Below are 18,737 nucleotides of genomic sequence, written 5' to 3'. Positions count from 1 at the left end.
AGATTTTCCCTATTGTTTTTTAGTGAAGGAGTTTTAGACCTGTTCTAATGTAAATTAAAGATGCTTTGAATTTTGTAATCCTTTTTTAACCATGAATTTTTTAAGCTCCTCAAGTTAGCTCTGCTTCAATGAAAGCCCTTTCTTTCACAAAAGGGAAAATATTTTCCAAGCAGTTAACTTTAAGAGACAGTACATATAAAATAAACTAATCTCTGAACTCTTAGTGTCCCAACCCCCACCACGAGCCTTCATCCGTTGTCACGTCCATAAAAAACACATTAAAAAAAAAAAGAAATGAGGAATAAACGATGCCACTTCCAAGTGCTGTGGCCTGTTCTGCCCTCTAGCCAAGCAGAACCGATACTAGAAGACCTTGGGCTGCGTGTCATGTAATTACCGGGAGTCTAAGGTGGTAGCTGGCCCTTCGGTGTGCAAACGCAAACAGCAGTATCAGAAATAAATAACAGGCACTCGCCCCCACGGAGCTCCGCGAGAGCCAGGGAAGGGCCTCGGCGGAGTGGGCTGGAGGCCGGACGCCGCTGGCCTCGCAGAGCCGCCCGGCGCTGTCCATACAGATGAGCTCCTCCGCTGATACAAGAAAGCAGAGCGAAGGAGGAGCGGAGGAGGCGCGGAGGAAGGCGGCAGAGCCGCGCACCCAGCTTTGACGTCGCCGGGCTGCGGCTACCAGCTCGCGCTCTCAGCACGTAGCGCACAACGTGACCACACACAGCCTTCCTCCCCGGCAGCCCGTCCGCCAGCGCTGTTCGCCGCTTCGCCCTCCGCCTCCTCCCTCCTTTCGCCTCCGCGGCGCGCACCCCCGCGCAAACCCAGGGATTCCGGCCATCGTCGGCCCCGGGCGCTCGCCGCCCAGCCCGGCACCTCTGCCGCAGCTACCGCCCGAGCGGCGGCCACGCAGCCTGGTGCCCTCCGCAGGCGGCCGCTCCCGCGTTCACCTCTGGATGCCAGCACTACATTAGCCCAGGCGGGGAACCCCTTCTGCGGCTCCCTCCTCTAAACTCCCGCTTGTCCCGACCGCCCCCACCCCCTCCACCTGACGGGGGCGGCGCGGAAGCGAAGAGGACGCGCGCAGTGCTGGTGGGCACGCGTAGACGTGTGTGCGGATCGGTTCTGTGCTTGACATTCTCCCTCTCCTGCAAGTGGCGTTGCCTGGACTCTGCTTTCGGCTCCTGGAATTGGTGCGGCCGGCCAGAGCACCCTCTTCGCTGGCGGGGCGCTAAAGGCTATCTTGGAGAACAGTGGCGGTGGCGGTAGCGGCTGAGGCTGGTGCCTGGTGGAGCTCCAGACGCACACTCCGCTCCCTGTTGGACCCCTCTTCTCTCCCCTCCTCCCTTTCCCTCCTCCCCACCCCCGTTTCCCTAGCCCTACTCCTTTTCTTCCTCCTCCTCTTCCTCCTCTCCCGGTTCGGCAATGCAAGTCTGTATCGTGTAACAGGATTGGCGTTGCAATGGCAACTGATGGAATGGGGGAAGGCAAGACATCAGGGCTGGGGGCTCCGGACTGCAGGCGGGCGGGCCGCTGCCGCCGCTTGACGCTCCTCTGGGGACCTTCGCGAGTTACTTTGTAAAGGAGAACCCAGGCGAGATAGCCCTGCTTGGTGCCCGGGGTCAGAGGCCACTTCCTGCTCCTCAGCTGTCCAAGCCAGGCTCCACCGCGCGGTACCCCGGGCCCCCTGCCCGCGCCTGCCGCCAACCCAGCGCTCCGCCGCTGCCGGCGCTGCGGAGACTGGAGCCCGCTTCCCTGAAGAACACTTCGCCTCGCGGCTCCCCTTCCCATCACCGCCCCCTGCTCCTCCCCGGCGTCTGCGATTTTCTCAGGCGCCCGGTGTGAGTGCGGCGTGCGTGTGTGTCAGGGTATTGTGTTTGTGTGTGTGTGTGTGTGTGTGTGTGTGTGTGTATGAGTGTGGGGTGTGCTGGGCTCCTGCGCTCCGCTCGCGGCCGCCGCCTGGGAAGGACGGACGGACCGCGCTGCTTCCTTCGGCGAGCGGTTCCCGGGCACCTCGGCTCGGTCCGGAAGCGAGTGGAGCGCTCCTGGCTGCCCGCCGGCCTCCGGAAGGTCCCACTGCATCCCCCCTGGGCTGGATATGTTCATGTTCACGTGAAGATGGATTTAGTGTACGGTCTCGTGTGGCTGCTGACAGTCCTCTTGGAGGGGATCTCTGGCCAAGGAGTGTACGGTGAGTGGAATCGCGACGCTATCGTGACCTTGTGATTCTTAGGCAAGATAGGCTGGTAAGCTAAAATGCACGACTCGCGCCGTTCCAGGGCCCCTCCCGGCGTGGCATTTGATTTACACTTCATCACGTTATTGGGAGCGATAAGGAGGCAGCGAGCGCGCTGCGGATTGGGCTGCCGGCGGCTCCCCCGGCGCCTCGACTCGGGGCTCAGAGTTGGGTCAAGCCGGCAACATCGCACTTCAGCGTCTGAGTATCTTTGCACTTGATTTATCCCCGCGGGGGACATGAGCTCTAGCAGTCTTCTATTTAATAATGCTTTGGCTCCTTGCGTGCCGCGGTGTCGTTGCCGCGGTTTCCCCCGAAGGGAAGCTTCGAATGTGACCCCCGTAAGTCTCCCCACCCCTCTCCGCCCCCCACCCCCGCCCGCCTCCTCCTTCTCTCCACCTTTTTCTTTTTTCTGTGAATGCCTACATGACTTGATTTTCCGGCTCAGGAAGTGGGGTGACAGTTGAGTTGCGTTCTGCACCAGCCGTTGCCATGAGCACTGACTTGGGGAGGGGAAATAGCAGGCAAGATTCTCAGTGCCAGACACAATTAAGGGACATGTTTGTGTGAATGGATGAGCAAATGCATGAATGAACGGACGACCAAGTCCGCGCGTCTCCGCTCCAGGGCAGGACATCAGCTCGCTGTAACCAGAACACTATCTCAGCTCTTCCCCAGAAAACCCAGATCTGGAAGGGTTAGGACATAACAAGCGTGAGCTTGTTAATTGGAAGGTTTTGAAGTCCTCAGAAGCAAATTCAGGTTCCTTTGCCTGTCAGCAGTTGGCACTCTTGGCTTTCGGCATTGAAAACACACACGCACACACACACACACACGCACACACTCACTCACACACACAGGCTAGTAATGGGCTAAAATGTAAGTCCTCTCCTGGGACAAGCAGGCGGTGCCCCAGAGAAAAAGAACTTTTATGTCTTCAAGTTATGGTATGAGGTTAAGGTTAAGGGGCAGCCTATGGAGGATAGCAGGCTAAGACTCGCCCACAGCTCCCGACCCTGCTTCAATACCCATGGAATGTGTGCTGGAAATGAAGCCCACATTGTCTTTGGTTTCACTCTGGGGTTTAGATTCCAGCAGTGCAGGGCTAGGTCAATAACTGCATCAGGGCCAAAAGGCACGAGTATTTGCGGAAGTGTCAGAGTTTTCCCCGCAGACCCTAGAACTGACTGCGGAATGGTCATGGGTGCCAGTGGACCTTGAGTCCTCAAACTCTCTGATAACGTGTAGTGCAGAGTGGGCGGATGTTTGAGGAGGAATGCGGGTGAGCATTCCTGTGCCTTATGTCCTGGGCTGAACAGTGCTGGGGAGTGGAAAGGGGTGGTCTGCTGCATGAGAGCTCGGGTCCCTCCTGTGCTCCATCTCCTACTCCTCTTTCCTGCCTTCTTCCTAGGTTCTCTCCTTGGCTTGGGTCAAGAAACCTTCACTTTCTGCCACCTCTAGGCATCTTAGTTTCGGCGCCCCTCCCCCACCTTCCCAAATGAAAGGACTTGCCTGGCAGCAGCGGCGGTTGTAGCGGCGGTAATGGTGGTGGGTGTGTGTGTTTTGTGGTACTTGAGTGCGGGAGCAAGACGCTCAGTCTCCTCAAAGATTGACTGGAGGCAGGCGGTGGGACTTGAAGAGAGGAGAAATTCATTTAGTGCTCTTGTGACTCTGCTGGACTCTTGTCCTCTGAACAGCTGTAAGAGGCTGGTATTCTTGGGATGAGGATTGTTGGTGATAAAGCCTTCTCAAAGGGCTATTCCTTGGTCTTGGGAAGTCTGAATCCCTCTCATCCATGTCCAGGTTTGCATTTCTCTCCCACTGGTTCAGATCATCCTAGCTAAAAGGAGTTTGTTTTGCTTTTAAAATTCTCTCTCTTTCTCCCTCCCTCCCTCCCTCCTTCTGTGTGTGTGTGTGTGTGTGTGTGTGTATGTAGGGGGTTAACAAGAAGTGATAAAAATTGGGAAGGAGTGGAATGCTGCAAGGGTGGCTGCAACTGCAAGGATTAGAAGGGAATGGTACCATTTTCCTGTCACTTTTGGTTAGATTGTTTGTCTTGATAAATCTCCTTTTGGGCAGTGGGAACTCATAAGGTCCAATAGTGGACATAAATTGAAATCGATTTTATTAACATACTCTTGAGCCTGTGTCACTTAACACTAAAGGAGAAGGTAGTTCCACAACTGAACTGGTGATTATGAGTAAGGTGGTGGTCTTTGTTTTAATATTGATGTGGTTATTAGTCACATAACTAGGAATAGAATTGGCTTTGTGAAAAAAAAAATATTAATCACCTTCCCTGGCCATCATAAATGTTACAGTTATTCGGAGGGCTAAAAATTCATTTATATATTTCTTTTCAAATTTGTTTTACATATCACAGTTGTTAGATTCTTAAACTGTGGCCTGGAATCTTCAGCATCAGCATTATCTTGGAGCTTGTTAGAGGTACTAATTCAAGGACCTCTTCTAGACTTTTTACATCAGAAACTCAGAGTGTGCTACTGAGCAATGCCAGTTGATCACCTGTGGTGATGATCAAGATGCACTCTAAAGTCTGGAAACCCCTGACATGGACTTAAACTTTCATTGCCCTGATGTTGTAAATCATGACCTTTCTTAACCCAGAGTTGTTTTATTTCTTTATTTATGGGAGAATTTATAGGGAGAGAGCAGTTTGCTTTTATTTAGTTAAAAAAGATCAATTGTAAAAAACACAGATTTAAGATTTAGTTTTAGGTTAGAAAACGTTTTTGAACATCTTATATGAAGATCTTCAAAAATGATTAATTTTAAAATAAAGCAATTTTAAACAGAAACTTCAAATACCTGGATAGTAAATTTGCTAGTATAAAAGTTTTATCCTTTATTTGCCCATATTTGTCATATGTAAAACTTATACTATAATACGAAACATTATTTCTTAACAGTATTTTAGGTAGTTTCAAAAGGACATAAAAAGTACTTTCTAGGTAACTCAGGCAATTCCTTACTCTTTTACTTCTGGCTGACTAACTCCGAACATGAAATTCACATTTTAGTAAATTGAAAATATTTTTATAAACATGTGGATTATATTGTCAATATAATCTTCCTGTTGTGCTCAATCAGCTTAGGAATTATGAGCAGCACTTAAGTGTAAAAGTTTCTGTTATAGCAAGGAATTTATTTTCATTTTTCTTGGATATTGTTTAGCAATTTAACCATATGATGGCTTATATTTATATATGGTGTAGCAGTTGGGTAAAAGAGATTATCCTTTAACTGCCTATCCAACAATAATTCTGATGTCATACTTTTTGAAAATTGGATTTGTTCTGTATATTCCTTACATATTTCATTTCAGATGTGATATTGCAGTAATAATAATTATTTGAAAACATTTCTGAGAGATTGCAAAAATATCTTCATAATAGAGCAACATAAAAAATCATGTTCTTTTAAATTATTTTTCCTGGTACTGGAGATTAAACCCCACAACGTTTAATCACTAAGCTACATCTCTAATCTTTTTATTTTATCATTATTTTCAGATAGGGCCCTGCTAATTTACCAAGGATGGCCTTGAACTTGTGATCCTTCTGCCTTAGCCTTGTGAGTTACTAGGATTTCAGGCCTGCACCACTGTACCTGGCTAAGTTCATGTTAAGCAATAGATTCTACGTCCTTGAATTTTAAAAAAGTTACTTACATTAAGAATTTTCCAAAAATACTCTTATAACTTCCAAGTATTTCTTGGAATTTCTTTTGGTTTAACCACAACTGAAAACCAAAAGTCATAAAACAAGCATTTCTGGCCTTATTAATTTGCTGCACTCACATTGCATTTTATTTATGATAACAAATTAGACATAGCATCAAGGATAAGAATACAAACTCCAGTTTATATTCTTAGTGATCTGAAGTATTTTACTGATATCAAAATTTTCCTTCATTATTTGTTAGTAAATTGTTTGGACTGCTAAATTGTGTTTTCTAGAGGTAATATTGATAATAACTTAAAATTAAGAATCATACTTCCTGTAAACTGTTCAGTTGGCTTCCCCCAAAAAAGGAAAAATTCCACTGATCCGTACTGTATTTTCATTTCTGGTCATTGTGTTCTTAATGTCCAAGGCTGTTACTAAAACCTTCTGATTACAGTAGCAAAGAAAAATCCTCACTACAAATGAAAAACAAAATAAAACTCCAAGTCTGGATAGTTTTTGTGGGAAATAAACCAAACAATTACTTGATATCCTGAAATAGTTAATATGCTGTTCAAAATTGCTTCCAATATATATATTAGAAGGAACACATAGAGAAATTTTATCAAACACGTGTTTGACGCATTAGCAATCTGTATTAATTCCAATAACATCAATACATCTCCCACAATTTAAGCATGACACCCTACTCAGTAGCTGGACAGAAAGGCTTGGTGGAATTGAACACAAGGAGATAAGTGAGATTGGAAGGATCTCAAAGAAATTTCAGACTGTGGGTGGGTTGGATTTGTTTGACAGATTGTCTTTTTGTCAGGATAAGGTTACTATCAAAGGTCAGCAGGCCATCATGGCCAGTCTCAGGATTTTGCCATCAATACAGCAAAGTCATCTCTAGATCCATTGCTAGGATTTTGTCCAGTTTGTGTTTGCAAAGCCTTGAGACAGGATACTGCTTTTAAATGAATCATCTTTAGGGCATGAGCCCAAAGAGGAGGAGGAGATGACTTCAGTAAACACTGCTAACAACAATGTGAAGCTTTGTTATACAAATAAGCTCTGACCTCTCTTCCCACACCTCACTGTTCCTACACCCAAACAGACAGGGTTATATTGCACCCTCCTTGGCCACTTGAGCTGCCCACTGAATTTTGTTATTATTTTTTTATCCATTCAAGCTGGTTCTTGCTGGTTATACATATTTTCACATGCAAAATGGGCAGATTATTTTATTTCGTGTTACTGGCTCATGTCCTAAAATTCCCTGGGGAAGCCCCTAAATTTGATAATAAGTACTTTAGACTGAGCAGGTTATATGTCAAGGCCAAAGAATCATTTAAAGTGAATAAGGCAGTGATGGTGCCAGGGTTCTGACAATTAGTCAGAGGTAAAGGTTTAGAGATTAAATAATTTTGATGAATAGATACTACAGAAGAAATTCTACAGAGGCATTTTTCATTTTCTTACTTTCTTTGATTAATTATATTGTCTCTGATTCTTCATATTTGCACTGTGTCATTATAATGATTTTTGTTTTATAATTTCTGGACCACCTTACACATTTCTCGAGAGGCAGGGTACCAACAAAATTTTCTGAAAGAGGGTGCTTTGTATTCTTTACAAAAATGTCTTGTTTTAATGTGATTTGGGTAGAGCCCATGAGGAGGCAACTGTAGCATGTGTCTCATGGGTTCAGTTTATGTCTTACTAAGACCATGCTAGGAACTGTGGTCTAGGGTTGCTTTCCAGGTATACAGGTGATTCATCACTCATATTTTCTGGCTTTGTCTTGGAGGTTTGCGAAGAGACTTCCAGAAGTTGAGTTTAAGGCTTGTGACCCATAAAGGCAACTGCAATGAGCCAGGTATGCTAGCCTCAATATGGAATTGAACTTTAGAGCTTGTGGTCTTTGGCAGGTAAAGTGTGCTATTTGCTTCAGGTTAAATTGGGGAAGATCTTCTTTACTCTCCTTGTTGGGTATTTTGCAAGGATATGCAAAGTATTATATTGAATGTATTTCAAGTATGAATAGGTGAGCATTTTTAGTTTCATTATAATTGCTATTAACTGAATAGTCCCACAGAATGAAATTTCATTTCTTTGCTTCAGTGACTGTCAATGTAAATATATTAGAGAAGGCTGAATAAATGATTGCATTCATAGAGAACCGTGTCCTATTTTTATTTTCAAATCCAATTAATAAACTTTTGACCCTGCCAAATCATAAAGTTATGAGAAGAGACTTTAAAATATCATTAAATTATCCCACTAATTTAAGATACAATGGTTTTACCATTATGCCAGGCAGTTGGAGGTCTTATGCTGTATGTGAAATATCTTTTTTGTAGAGTTCAGGCATATTCATTGGATTTTTTTCAAATTACTGAAAGCTCTCATGTTCTATTGTTGGGGTACTCATTTATTTTCTGGTTTATACCAGTACAGATCTATTTTCTTTCCTTATTATCTTACCCTTCACCAGTCTCATGCAAGATCTTTTTTATATCAGTTTCTTGCTACTGTTCCAAGACACTATGTCATTTCTAATCTTATATTTTAAAATACTATTTCCCTTCCTGTTGATGTCACCGATTGAATTGAGTAAAAAAGATGATTTCCATTTCATCATTTGAATCATATATTCTCCAGGAGTTTATAATCACAGAAGAAAATTTTAACTATTAGGTACCTACCTTTTGACTACCACACATTTCCTGTAAGTTTATTATTGAACACATCTTATGGTAGGATGAAAGATATTAGAAATTTTATCTTGTAACTTATTGTCTTTGACTTTTAGTATGCTACCTCTACAACTTTGCACAACAATGGGGGCGGGGCTGGGGTTGTAGCTCAGTGGCCAAGTGCTTGCCTAGCACTTGTGAAACTTTGGCACTGGTTTCCATCCTTTGACCAAATAAAAATAAATAAAGTCATGCTGTCCATCTACAACTACAAAAAAAGAAAAAATAAAGATTAAGGGATATCAGTTTGTTTTTGGCCAAGTCTATATATTAAGGAGTTGTGTTGTTGCTCGATAGTATGTCACATACTTGACCATATCTGTAAGCAGTATACTTTTTGTCTTACTTTGTTGTAATGAGAATAGAGGAAAATCAGATAATTGAGAGATATCATGGAAAGGTAAACACATCTGCCTCAAGAGAAAGGGTTGGTTCACAGCTAGTGTCCCGGAGTCCTACTGGTCATAAGGCAACTGAGATCTGAAAGAAGCAAGTGGAAGAAAAATGCATCTGCCCTTTAAGCAATGGCAAAGCAGCAAAATCATATTTTATTTTCTGATGTAACTAGAACTTTGCTCAAGTGCATCAGAGTAAGAAAGAAAAATGCCTGTTGTCTGGCTGAAGGACATCTTCAGGGAGATTTTTCTGGTCTTCCGAAGGGAAAGATGAAGGTATGTGGAGCTCTTAAGTAGAACTTGTGGTTACTGTGACTAGATAATTTTTCCTGATGATTAATTGTATGATTTGGGAATGTGGCACAGATTAAACATTAGGGCCTTCTGTTTTTTGCTTCTGACTGTACCTGTAGTCCATACGGCTCCTCCTGTGGCCTTCTCACTATAAGGCTACAATGAATATCCTAAGAAGGATAGAAAATACTTGAGGATGACATACTGCTCTCCAGATATTGTTACCAGAGGGGATTTTACACAAATTAAATGTTAAAGTCGGGTAATTGAAAATCAACAAATTATTACATAGCTGCTTTGTATGATTCATGTAGCTATGCAGTAAGGACTATAAACTCGAAGACGTTACAAGTTGATTAAGGAGATAAAATCAAGTGGAAACAAATAAAATAGGGCTCTGTAGGAAATACAAATGTTTGGGCCTAAGTAAGAGAGGGCAATTACAGTTGCTATTAGAGATAGAGATAGATAGAGGAAGCTTGAAATAGCTGGCAGATATGTGATTCTTTGATACTTGGGAACTTGCTCCCATATTTATGTCCACCAATATTCTGAGTTGGTGTGTATCCAACAGGAAGCCAACTGACCTGTTCTTTAGCAGAGAGGATAGTGTCTCAATCTGTGAGATACTGAACCCGCCCCAAATCCATATGGATTTGGGAAACTTGAAACTGCATGGAGGCTGCTTTTGGAGTTAAAGTAGAAAACTTTCCAAAGCTTTAGAGTGCTAAGAAGAAGTGCTGCTTAGAAGCAGCAGAGCATGTGTCCAGAATGACTTAAAACATCATGTTGTTCTTTGCAAAGGCACAGCCACTAAGATGAATGCATTGCCCCCTTGAAAAGACAGGTATATGCTTTCATTGTGGTTTTTTATTCCCCTGCCTGTGCAGCTGGAAACAGTCGGGTAAGTTAGGCTTTCTTCTTGTTCAGCAGCTACTTTACTGTGTTTTCCCAGGCAAAACCTTAATCCGTGTACCCCAGTTTCTAAATCTAGTAAACTTTTAGAATAGTGGGCTGTTGTAAAGAGGAAATGCAAGAAATAGCAAAAGTTTTAAAAGTGTGTCTGCATTTTTATACCTGAGATTGAGGAGGAAGAGCTTGGAGAGGTCCTCTCTTAAAAAGTTATGCTCAGATGCTCCAGAAAGTGAAACGCACAATGGAATTGCCATTTTAGTTTTTAGAACAGAATAAAGGACTATGGAGTAACAAAAAGCATGAACAATTTTCTCTGGAAATAATATCCAGTGTGTCTGTCTTGCAGAAAATGACTCAGGAGGTGTGTTTTTAAACACTGTATAAAGCATTAGTAGGTGCATGAAACTTCTCTGTGGAATTGTATTTTGTATGCACATGTAGTTGACATTGCTCCTGAAGGAGCTAGCTGCCAGCGCTCAAATGATCCAAGGATTTCTTCTGCCCCTTAATAGTGCGGGTCAGCAGGAAGCTGGTATTCTCCCTCATTTGAGAGCTCCAAAGAACATTATTGTAACGCAAGATTATGGTCATGGGTAAATTTATGCTTATGTAAGTATACATGTGTGTTGAAATATATGTATAAATATATGTATATCAAGAAGCAACAATATTCTTTATATCCTCTATCCTGAGACTAATTGAAAAGTAGAAGTATATAAAAACAAGTCATTTGGATGAGAAAAAAGGGAATATATTTGTAAGAATACTTAGTTGTACTTTACAAATAAAAGCAGAAAATAAGGAAAAATAATTAAATGAGATCATCATAAATTTATTGTGTAATGTCGTTTTTTTGATCTTACAGTGAAAAAATTACTGTTTCCCACCTACTCATTTAAAAATCTTTTTAAGCTAAGAATTAATTGAAAATGCTGGGTCCTCATTCAGTGTTAAACTGTGACATCCATATACATAAGAAAGCATTATATATATGCTGCATTTTTAATAATCTTTGGAAAACACTTTCTACTTTTTGAGGATGAAAGAGTTCATTTCTATAATTCATGTTCATATTCATAAAATGTCAGGATATTAGCTGTATATTGGTTGTGCTTGTCGATCAGGTATATCTTTAATCAAACCAAGTGATCTTACTCAGGACTGTGAGCAGATGAAAGATTAATTGAGAAGAATTTCTCCATTTTATGGAATGAACAAAGTTGATTTTGTTTAAACAGGTAACCTTGAGCATACAATAGACCCTATAACATGTCCAGATAGAACACCCATGTAGTTTGGGTGTTCCTTGTCAGTCTTAACCTCAGCACCTCAGAATTTATGAAGCTATTATCAAGAACCAATAGAGTTAATATTTTTATTCTGTTTCTGTATTTGTTCTTTGCTTTTTATGACTTACTCTAGACCATTATTGTGATTCTGCCTTATCTTTGTAGTTATTTTTCTTTTGGTTCATGTTTCACTTTGATCTGGTCCGCCTGCCTCCTTTCCTTGTATCAAAGCTGCTATATTTATTTTAAAGTTTTTCATCTGAGTCCATAATTAATCAAAGCTCAATCTTTGGTTAATCATGGATTCATCTAAAAATGTTTTGATGAAATGGCATCTCTTCTCCATTATGACCTATTCCTATAGGGTTGTCAGTTATATAATGATATCACCATTGTGAAAACAAGGGTCTGGGAACCTCCCTGTCTGTCCCTAAGACAAGAATGATTCCCAGTGGGCTGCGACCTGAAATAATCTGCCTTGTTGCTCAGAGGCTGCTCATTCTGATTATTTCCTGTGCCTCGCTGGCACATCTCTCCATTTGCAGCAGCTGACTTTGACAGTAGCCGTCTTCCCGCTCACTGTGATTTTGCTGTTAAACTCTAATATCATTATATTTTGTTGGTTAATATTTTGAAAAATTTGTCTGTCATCATTGAAATTCACTTGTTAATGTCCTTGTCCTCTGAGCATACTATGACAAGAAGTACTTTGAAACCTTTATGTTTAACCATGTCTCCAGTTTCAAAGAAGGGCTAAAGAAGATACACAGACACACAGGCAATCTATAAATATGTATTTGCATATAGAGTGTATGTATATTTACTGTAGAATGTATTAATAAATATAAATGGCTTAACTATGTAAGTATATACGTATGAATATGTATGTATTCATAGAATGGGTCTCATGGAGTGATAGCTGAACTTTATTTAGGTTCAACTCAAGGAACTGGGAGGATTTCCTGCTTCACTTGCAAAGCCGACCCTGATTTAGTGTTGGCAGCAGGGTATGTAAGCCCTCACCTGACCTTCATTTTTTAAAAATATCTTTTATGATACACTCATGTTTGTATTGTTCATGAGTTTAAAATATTGCTGTTAGAAACTCATATTCCTTGTCTTTCCTTCTTTATTTGAAGGAGAACTCTTTCTTAGCTACATAACAGCAATCCATGTGGAGTTATTTTTTGACCTGCACTGTAGTGATATATACATTGAAGCCCATCATCACTTGTATACTGAGAACACTATTCCTGCTGTTGTATTAGTTACGCCTTTTCCATGGTCTTTCTCTTTTTCAAGTGAGTTTTTAGTGCATCAAGTGTATCTGTGTTTCACACATGGGTACAAAAATATACCCACAAACCAAATTAAAGTGAATTTTATGGAGATCATTTTTTTTTTACTGAAAACGAATGTACCATAGGATATAGTGTATTTTAATAAAATAATTGCCATTTAGCAAGTCACTACTGTATGCCACAGCTGTTAGGAGTATTTTATACTTTATGCCATAATCTCATCTTTGAATGAGAGAGATTCAAAATCTGAAACTCGGAAAGTTTAAATAGCTACCCTACAGGTGCTGGTAGCTAATTTAGAATCAAATCTGACATGCATATTCAAATAATTATTTATATACCTTATATGTATTATTTAAATTATATTAAGATATGAGTTACTTATACTTATTATGATGAAAATATACAAATTAGCAAGCTCCAATTGTGCTGTGTACAAAACTTATCTCAACAGCATATATTTGAAATACAATTTGGATGATAAACTTTACCTTTTTGCCCAAGAAATATATATATATATATATATATATATATATATATATATATATATATATATATATTTAGCTAATGTCAGCACTTTTCATACCTAGAGTTTTCTTTCTTGGAATAGAAAGATATGATTCATATATATATATATATATATATATATTCATATATATATATATATATATATATATATATAGAGAGAGAGAGAGAGAGAGAGAGAGAGAGAGAGAATATTAAAATGCCCATACTGAGGATTCTTTCTGGTATAATGTATTTTTGGACTGATAGATATTTTAAGCTTATTCATAATTAGTAACCCATAAAAATGAAGAAATGGTTCTACTATGTATTTTGCAGAAATGGTTATATTCCTCCATGTAAAATATCAAGCATGTGCTTATAAAAAATAACCACTGTCAGGTGTACTGCTTTATGTCCCCCAGGCTGATTAACAATCACTGGCCTTGGAAAGATTGATAGTTAAATGTCATATTTGGCCTGATTTTTGCCTTGAGCTCCCTCTGGGTATTGCTTGAGCATTTTTCGCACAGAGTTAATTGAGGAGACTATATCAGCGCATTTCTTTTCTTGAAAATCTTGTTGTGTTCAAGAGGACAGTTGATTGCAAGCTCGGCCCTTCTCTTAGCCAGCGAGTGAGTTCCTCAAACCTCAAAGCTTACAAATTAGTGCAGTTTAGTGATTTGTTTTAGGCAGTTAGCGACAGGATCTGCTACTATAAAAGTCATTTTTCCTATGCTTTTTGAATGCAGTTATTGTGTCATATAGTATAACCCTGTACCATTCCAGCTATTGTGTGATTGATACAGAAACTGCTTCGATAGGAAACCATTTCAAGAGAGAACAGGAAAGGTATTATATTCAGCTGTAGTGCCATGCATTTCTAAGCAGCTGATGTTTTCTTTAACTGATAACCAACCCCCAAATTTTCAGAGGCAATTGACTCTTTAGAACTTTAACTCTTAATTCAGTCTAGCTGCAAGAGCAGTGCCCTGAAATTCATTATACATTCACATTTCACAATTGGGAATTCATTAATTCTGTAGTGTAACTATCTTGATATTGTATTTTAAAGGCAGATCTTCTTATTTTAAAAACATGGAGTAGCATTGCTTTTGTGAATTCCTTCTCTAAACAGTGACTTCTTAATACCTGAGCCAAATACTTAAAGCTAGTGGGATATGACTTTTTGCACATTGAAACTGTGATAATATTGTCTAGTGGTGTGACCCCCATGTCTTTTGTAAGCAAATATTACAAATTAAACTGCAAACATTTGTGAAGGAATAAAGTAAGATGAGTTAAATACAGGTTCAGAAGTGTTTAACAGATTTTATGTTTCTACTTTTTCACGCTTTTAATTCTATGTTTGGAAGTACTTACCAAATATAGTACACCCCCTTTTTATGTCTTGCTCCATTTTCATTTTTTTTTTGTTTTATTATACCTTATATTTATGCTGTATTTGGGGTTAAGGAGAGTAATGACTTTATCACTGAGGTATAAAATGATATACCTATGACTTAATTGTATCTATATTTTATGATTTATATAACTATTTTTATTAATAGTAATTTAATTGAATGTTTATAAACATGGAACCGATATTCTTAAATAAAATAGAAGTTGAAATATACATCTGAAAATGCCATTTATATATATTTGGTTTTGACAAAAGTGAAGATTCTAGATAGTCTTAAATTTTTTCTGTATTTGATCAAAAAATATTTTCTGGTGGCTTAACTATTGACTACTCCTCATTCATATTACATAGCTCTCTTCTTTCCAGTAATTACTATGACACTGTAGTGATTTTCATGTTATTAATGAAAGACTCAGACTTTCTTCTGATAAGAAGTTATCGATAAAGCAAATGATGAAACTAGTAAGACAGACTTCCAACATACTCTTGTGCTCTGGCCTGGGAGACTGGACTTGAAGTTGCATGACAGGTACACATGTGTTGGCCGGGCCATTAGTCTTAGCCCAGAGAAATAAACAGAATGGCAATAATTGATTTATATTTATCACAGGGAGATGATAGAAGACTCCCAGCTCACGAGAATTAGTTGGATAGATCATAGTAGGATGTAAAGTCTGTGTGTCATAGGTTGGCTTCTTCAGAGAAGGTGTACATGCAGGTGGGTACTCTCAAAAACTAAAATGCTTTTGAAGTATAGAGAGAGCCCAGGATGAGTGAAGGCAAAGGTGAACTGAGCAAATGACAACAAAATCCTAACCTGAGTGAATGGGGTACTATGAAGCTAAGATGGATTGGCAGACATGTCCCAAATAGAGAAAAATGTTTCTTTTCCTCCCTTTTGTACCCATCACTATACACAGGCTGCTCTGGGGAGGCACAGTATTTCTGAGTAAGACAAATACCTTTGGTTGAAGGCAGGTTCTGGGAGGAACTGCATGTAAGCAGTTTTCAGGTAACGTTCAGGTAACATTGGAGAATGAATGTGTTCTGAATGATGCATCTCATCTTCTAAATTTCACCCTTTAATTGCTCACATTTTCTTGCTTATATGTGTTTATCTCATCTGAAAATTGATTAGCTAGAAGAAGGCTTCTTTTCTTAGCCTTAGAAGAGTTTGTGGGGAGAAATTCAGCACCTGCTGTTGGACCTGGTCTCAGAACTGTGACTGATGTCCCTCACTCCTCACCCCTTTTCTAGTAGCCTTTCTAGATCCTCCTTATTCTCAGCTAGTGACTCTGATGGATGAGATGGAGTCCTTGATGGAGTGACTCAGAAGGGGTCTTCTCAAGCCACAGCTAGCTGATGCCTTTGTCTATTTTTTTTTGGTCAGAATTGGGAAAGGGAGCACTAGTCAATATGATTGTGGGTCATCTGGGCAGCATATATCTTCTCCCTGCTCCCATTGTATAACATGGGTCCTGACTTGTACAAAACATCAGGAATGATTATCCCTGCCTGAAAGGGAACACTTTTCTTTCCCTGCTGTCTTTTGTAAAAGGAGCCCAAACTGAACAAGTGATCTTGCAGGAACTGTTCTCACTCTGGGACTCAAGACATATTGGCCATATAGAGCCTAAAATTCTAGGGCCAGAAAGTACAGATACTCTCTCTGACTTAATGTGAGGTAACTAAAGGCCATGTCTACTTCCAACTCTTAACTATTAGACCTGTGTCTTTACCTATTGGGGACACAGCTCTACAAAATGGTTGCTAATTAGGGCTGTACCATATCATAGAGTTGTAGTGTCCAGTCCACTTGAGGTATCAACTCCAAGATACTGTATCAGCTGCTCCTTCCAAAAACTTCTATCATTCTGTCAGGCCAGCAGCTTTTGAGTAGAATGTGATATTATAAAACCAGTAGACTCTATGATCACATATCAATTGCTGCATCTTCTTTTCTCTTTCGATCCCTTTGTATAATGTTTTGGTAGATTATGTTTTCAAAAGCGCCTGATTTGAAATTTTTACTGAGGCCTTATAGACAGGTAAGGTAAACCAATACCCAGAATGTGTTTCAGTTCCAACCAAGATGAATTTATATTTCAGGTATAAACAGAGTCCAGTGTACTCAGTTGCCACCAAGTGGCTGACTAGTCTCCTTTAGAAATGGTATGTATCCAGGGTCCCTGTGGGTAGCAGGTTGTAAATTTACCAGCAGCATTGGCTAGGTCAACCTTGATGAATGGGAGCCTTGCCATTCAGTGTAGGCACAATGTCCATACTTTCCACTGTGGTTTCTTCCTTACTGTAACCAGTGAACCAGCATTAGAATGGTTAGTGGCAAGCTGATTAAAGTCAACTGGTCACGTCATTCTGTATGCTTAGTTATTTATGGCTTCAGTCTCATGGTCTTACTCTGAAACAATCCATTCCAAGTTAGTGGTATAAAGGATCTCTGTGGTATATTCATGGATTCTGTGGGCCAAGAGTTCATATCTGGGATGATCAGAATGGCTTACCTTGCTTCATAATTTCTAGGTTCACACCTGGGAATACTTAAAGTTGGATGGTGACTTCATATCAGGAGACTGGAGTCATTTAGCATTCTTAACCACTTACATGTGTGGTGTTTAAGATGCTGGCTGATGCCTGGAATGTCCACTGAGTTGGAAGGTGAAACACGTGCATATGATCTCTCCAATGGGCCTTCCCATGGTTTGGGTTTCCTCAAGGTATTATGGCAGGATCCTAAGATCCTATGACTTAAGAGGTTGGAAGCATTTTCTTGGGATTGTGCTTTGGAAGTCATGTGTATCAACTCTATTGTACTCTTTTTTTTTGAAGCAAAGGTCCACCCAAGTTAAAAAGAAAGGTATATAGATCCCATTGCTTTATGGAAATAGTTTCAAGTTCACATTTAAAGAGCACTTGTGGACTCTGAAAAATTGTTTCAGCCTTTCTTAGAAAGTACCATCTGCCACATGCCACTTTCATAGTAGATACTCTCTGGGGGCAGTAACATGTTATATAAGCCCTATCCACTTTGTGCTTATTCTCTAAGAGGTCTATTTCTTGGCTTCTTCCCCTGAGTTATTGTTGCTGGTTTTCTGCTGTTTCTCTTTTCAGGCCTCCAAATGAACAACCAACCAAGCTGTCCACTGCTTTATATATGAGGCATTATATATTCTTACCTCAGCCTCTTCTTACACACAATATGTGATCCCGGCAATTCTGATCTTTGGGTGGGTTTTCCCTTCATTGCTGTCTTTGAAGGCAACCTTTCATGGACTGCAGCGGAGGTACAGTACTTTTTTCATTTATTCATGTAACACAACCCATCTGTGAATCTAGTTAGAACTTAGTGCTTATAAGTCATGAGTATGGGCTGAGGGATATGAGTAGGTGCCACAGGGTCAATGCAGTGTCTGGACCATCTCTGCATATGGTTTATCTACATATTCTCTTTTTACTTGTATTCCATCTCAAATATACTGCTTTCATCTAATAATGGACTGATATAGGACCTGCCTGATCTTATGAATTAGCCAACATAATCTGGCTCATAATGAATATTTTTGGCAACATGGTCTCTTAATAGCCTATTTGCAGGCATGTTGCCTGGACAAGGGCTCAATAGAATGCCATAAACTGCTTTTCAAATGATTTGTAATTCTCTATTGCAAAAGGCTTGCAAATGATAAAAAAAAAAAAAAACCTTCAGAGTTTATGCTGTGATATTCCTACTGGTTCTTCTCATGAACACGAGATGCTATCTTGTCCCACCAGATAGTTCTAGTATCATGGAGTTTGTGGGGTCATAGGATCCAAGCTGCTGGGTTTCTGTAGTGGAACCTGTGTACTTCCTATAAAGAATTTTGCTGCTGTAGGCCTTATCTCTATCCAGCATCCTTCTGTAGCACAGGGTA

General features: G+C 40.4%; 1 protein-coding gene across 3 annotated transcripts in view; it reads left to right on the top strand.

Annotated features, from left to right (window-relative positions):
- Nucleotides 1–727: 727 nt before the first annotated feature.
- The window catches only part of Mdga2 (MAM domain containing glycosylphosphatidylinositol anchor 2), a 790,036-nt gene continuing 772,026 nt past the window's right edge, over nt 728–18,737 (top strand). For all 3 annotated transcript variants that reach the window (XR_009228346.1, XR_009228345.1, XM_046461748.2), the window contains exon 1: nt 728–2,194. Coding sequence is in view for 1 of the 3 variants with exons in the window: in XM_046461748.2 (XP_046317704.1) it covers nt 1,915–2,194 (280 nt within the window). In the remaining 2 variants the exon portion in view is untranslated. The remainder of the gene's footprint in view (nt 2,195–18,737) is intronic.

This window comes from Marmota monax, unplaced genomic scaffold (assembly GCF_021218885.2).
Source record: "Marmota monax isolate L192 unplaced genomic scaffold, Marmota_monax_Labrador192_F-V1.1 WCK01_AAM20220418_F8-fsc00001, whole genome shotgun sequence".
Lineage (NCBI taxonomy): Eukaryota > Metazoa > Chordata > Mammalia > Rodentia > Sciuridae > Marmota > Marmota monax.
This window is presented reverse-complemented; position numbering and strand designations above follow the sequence as displayed.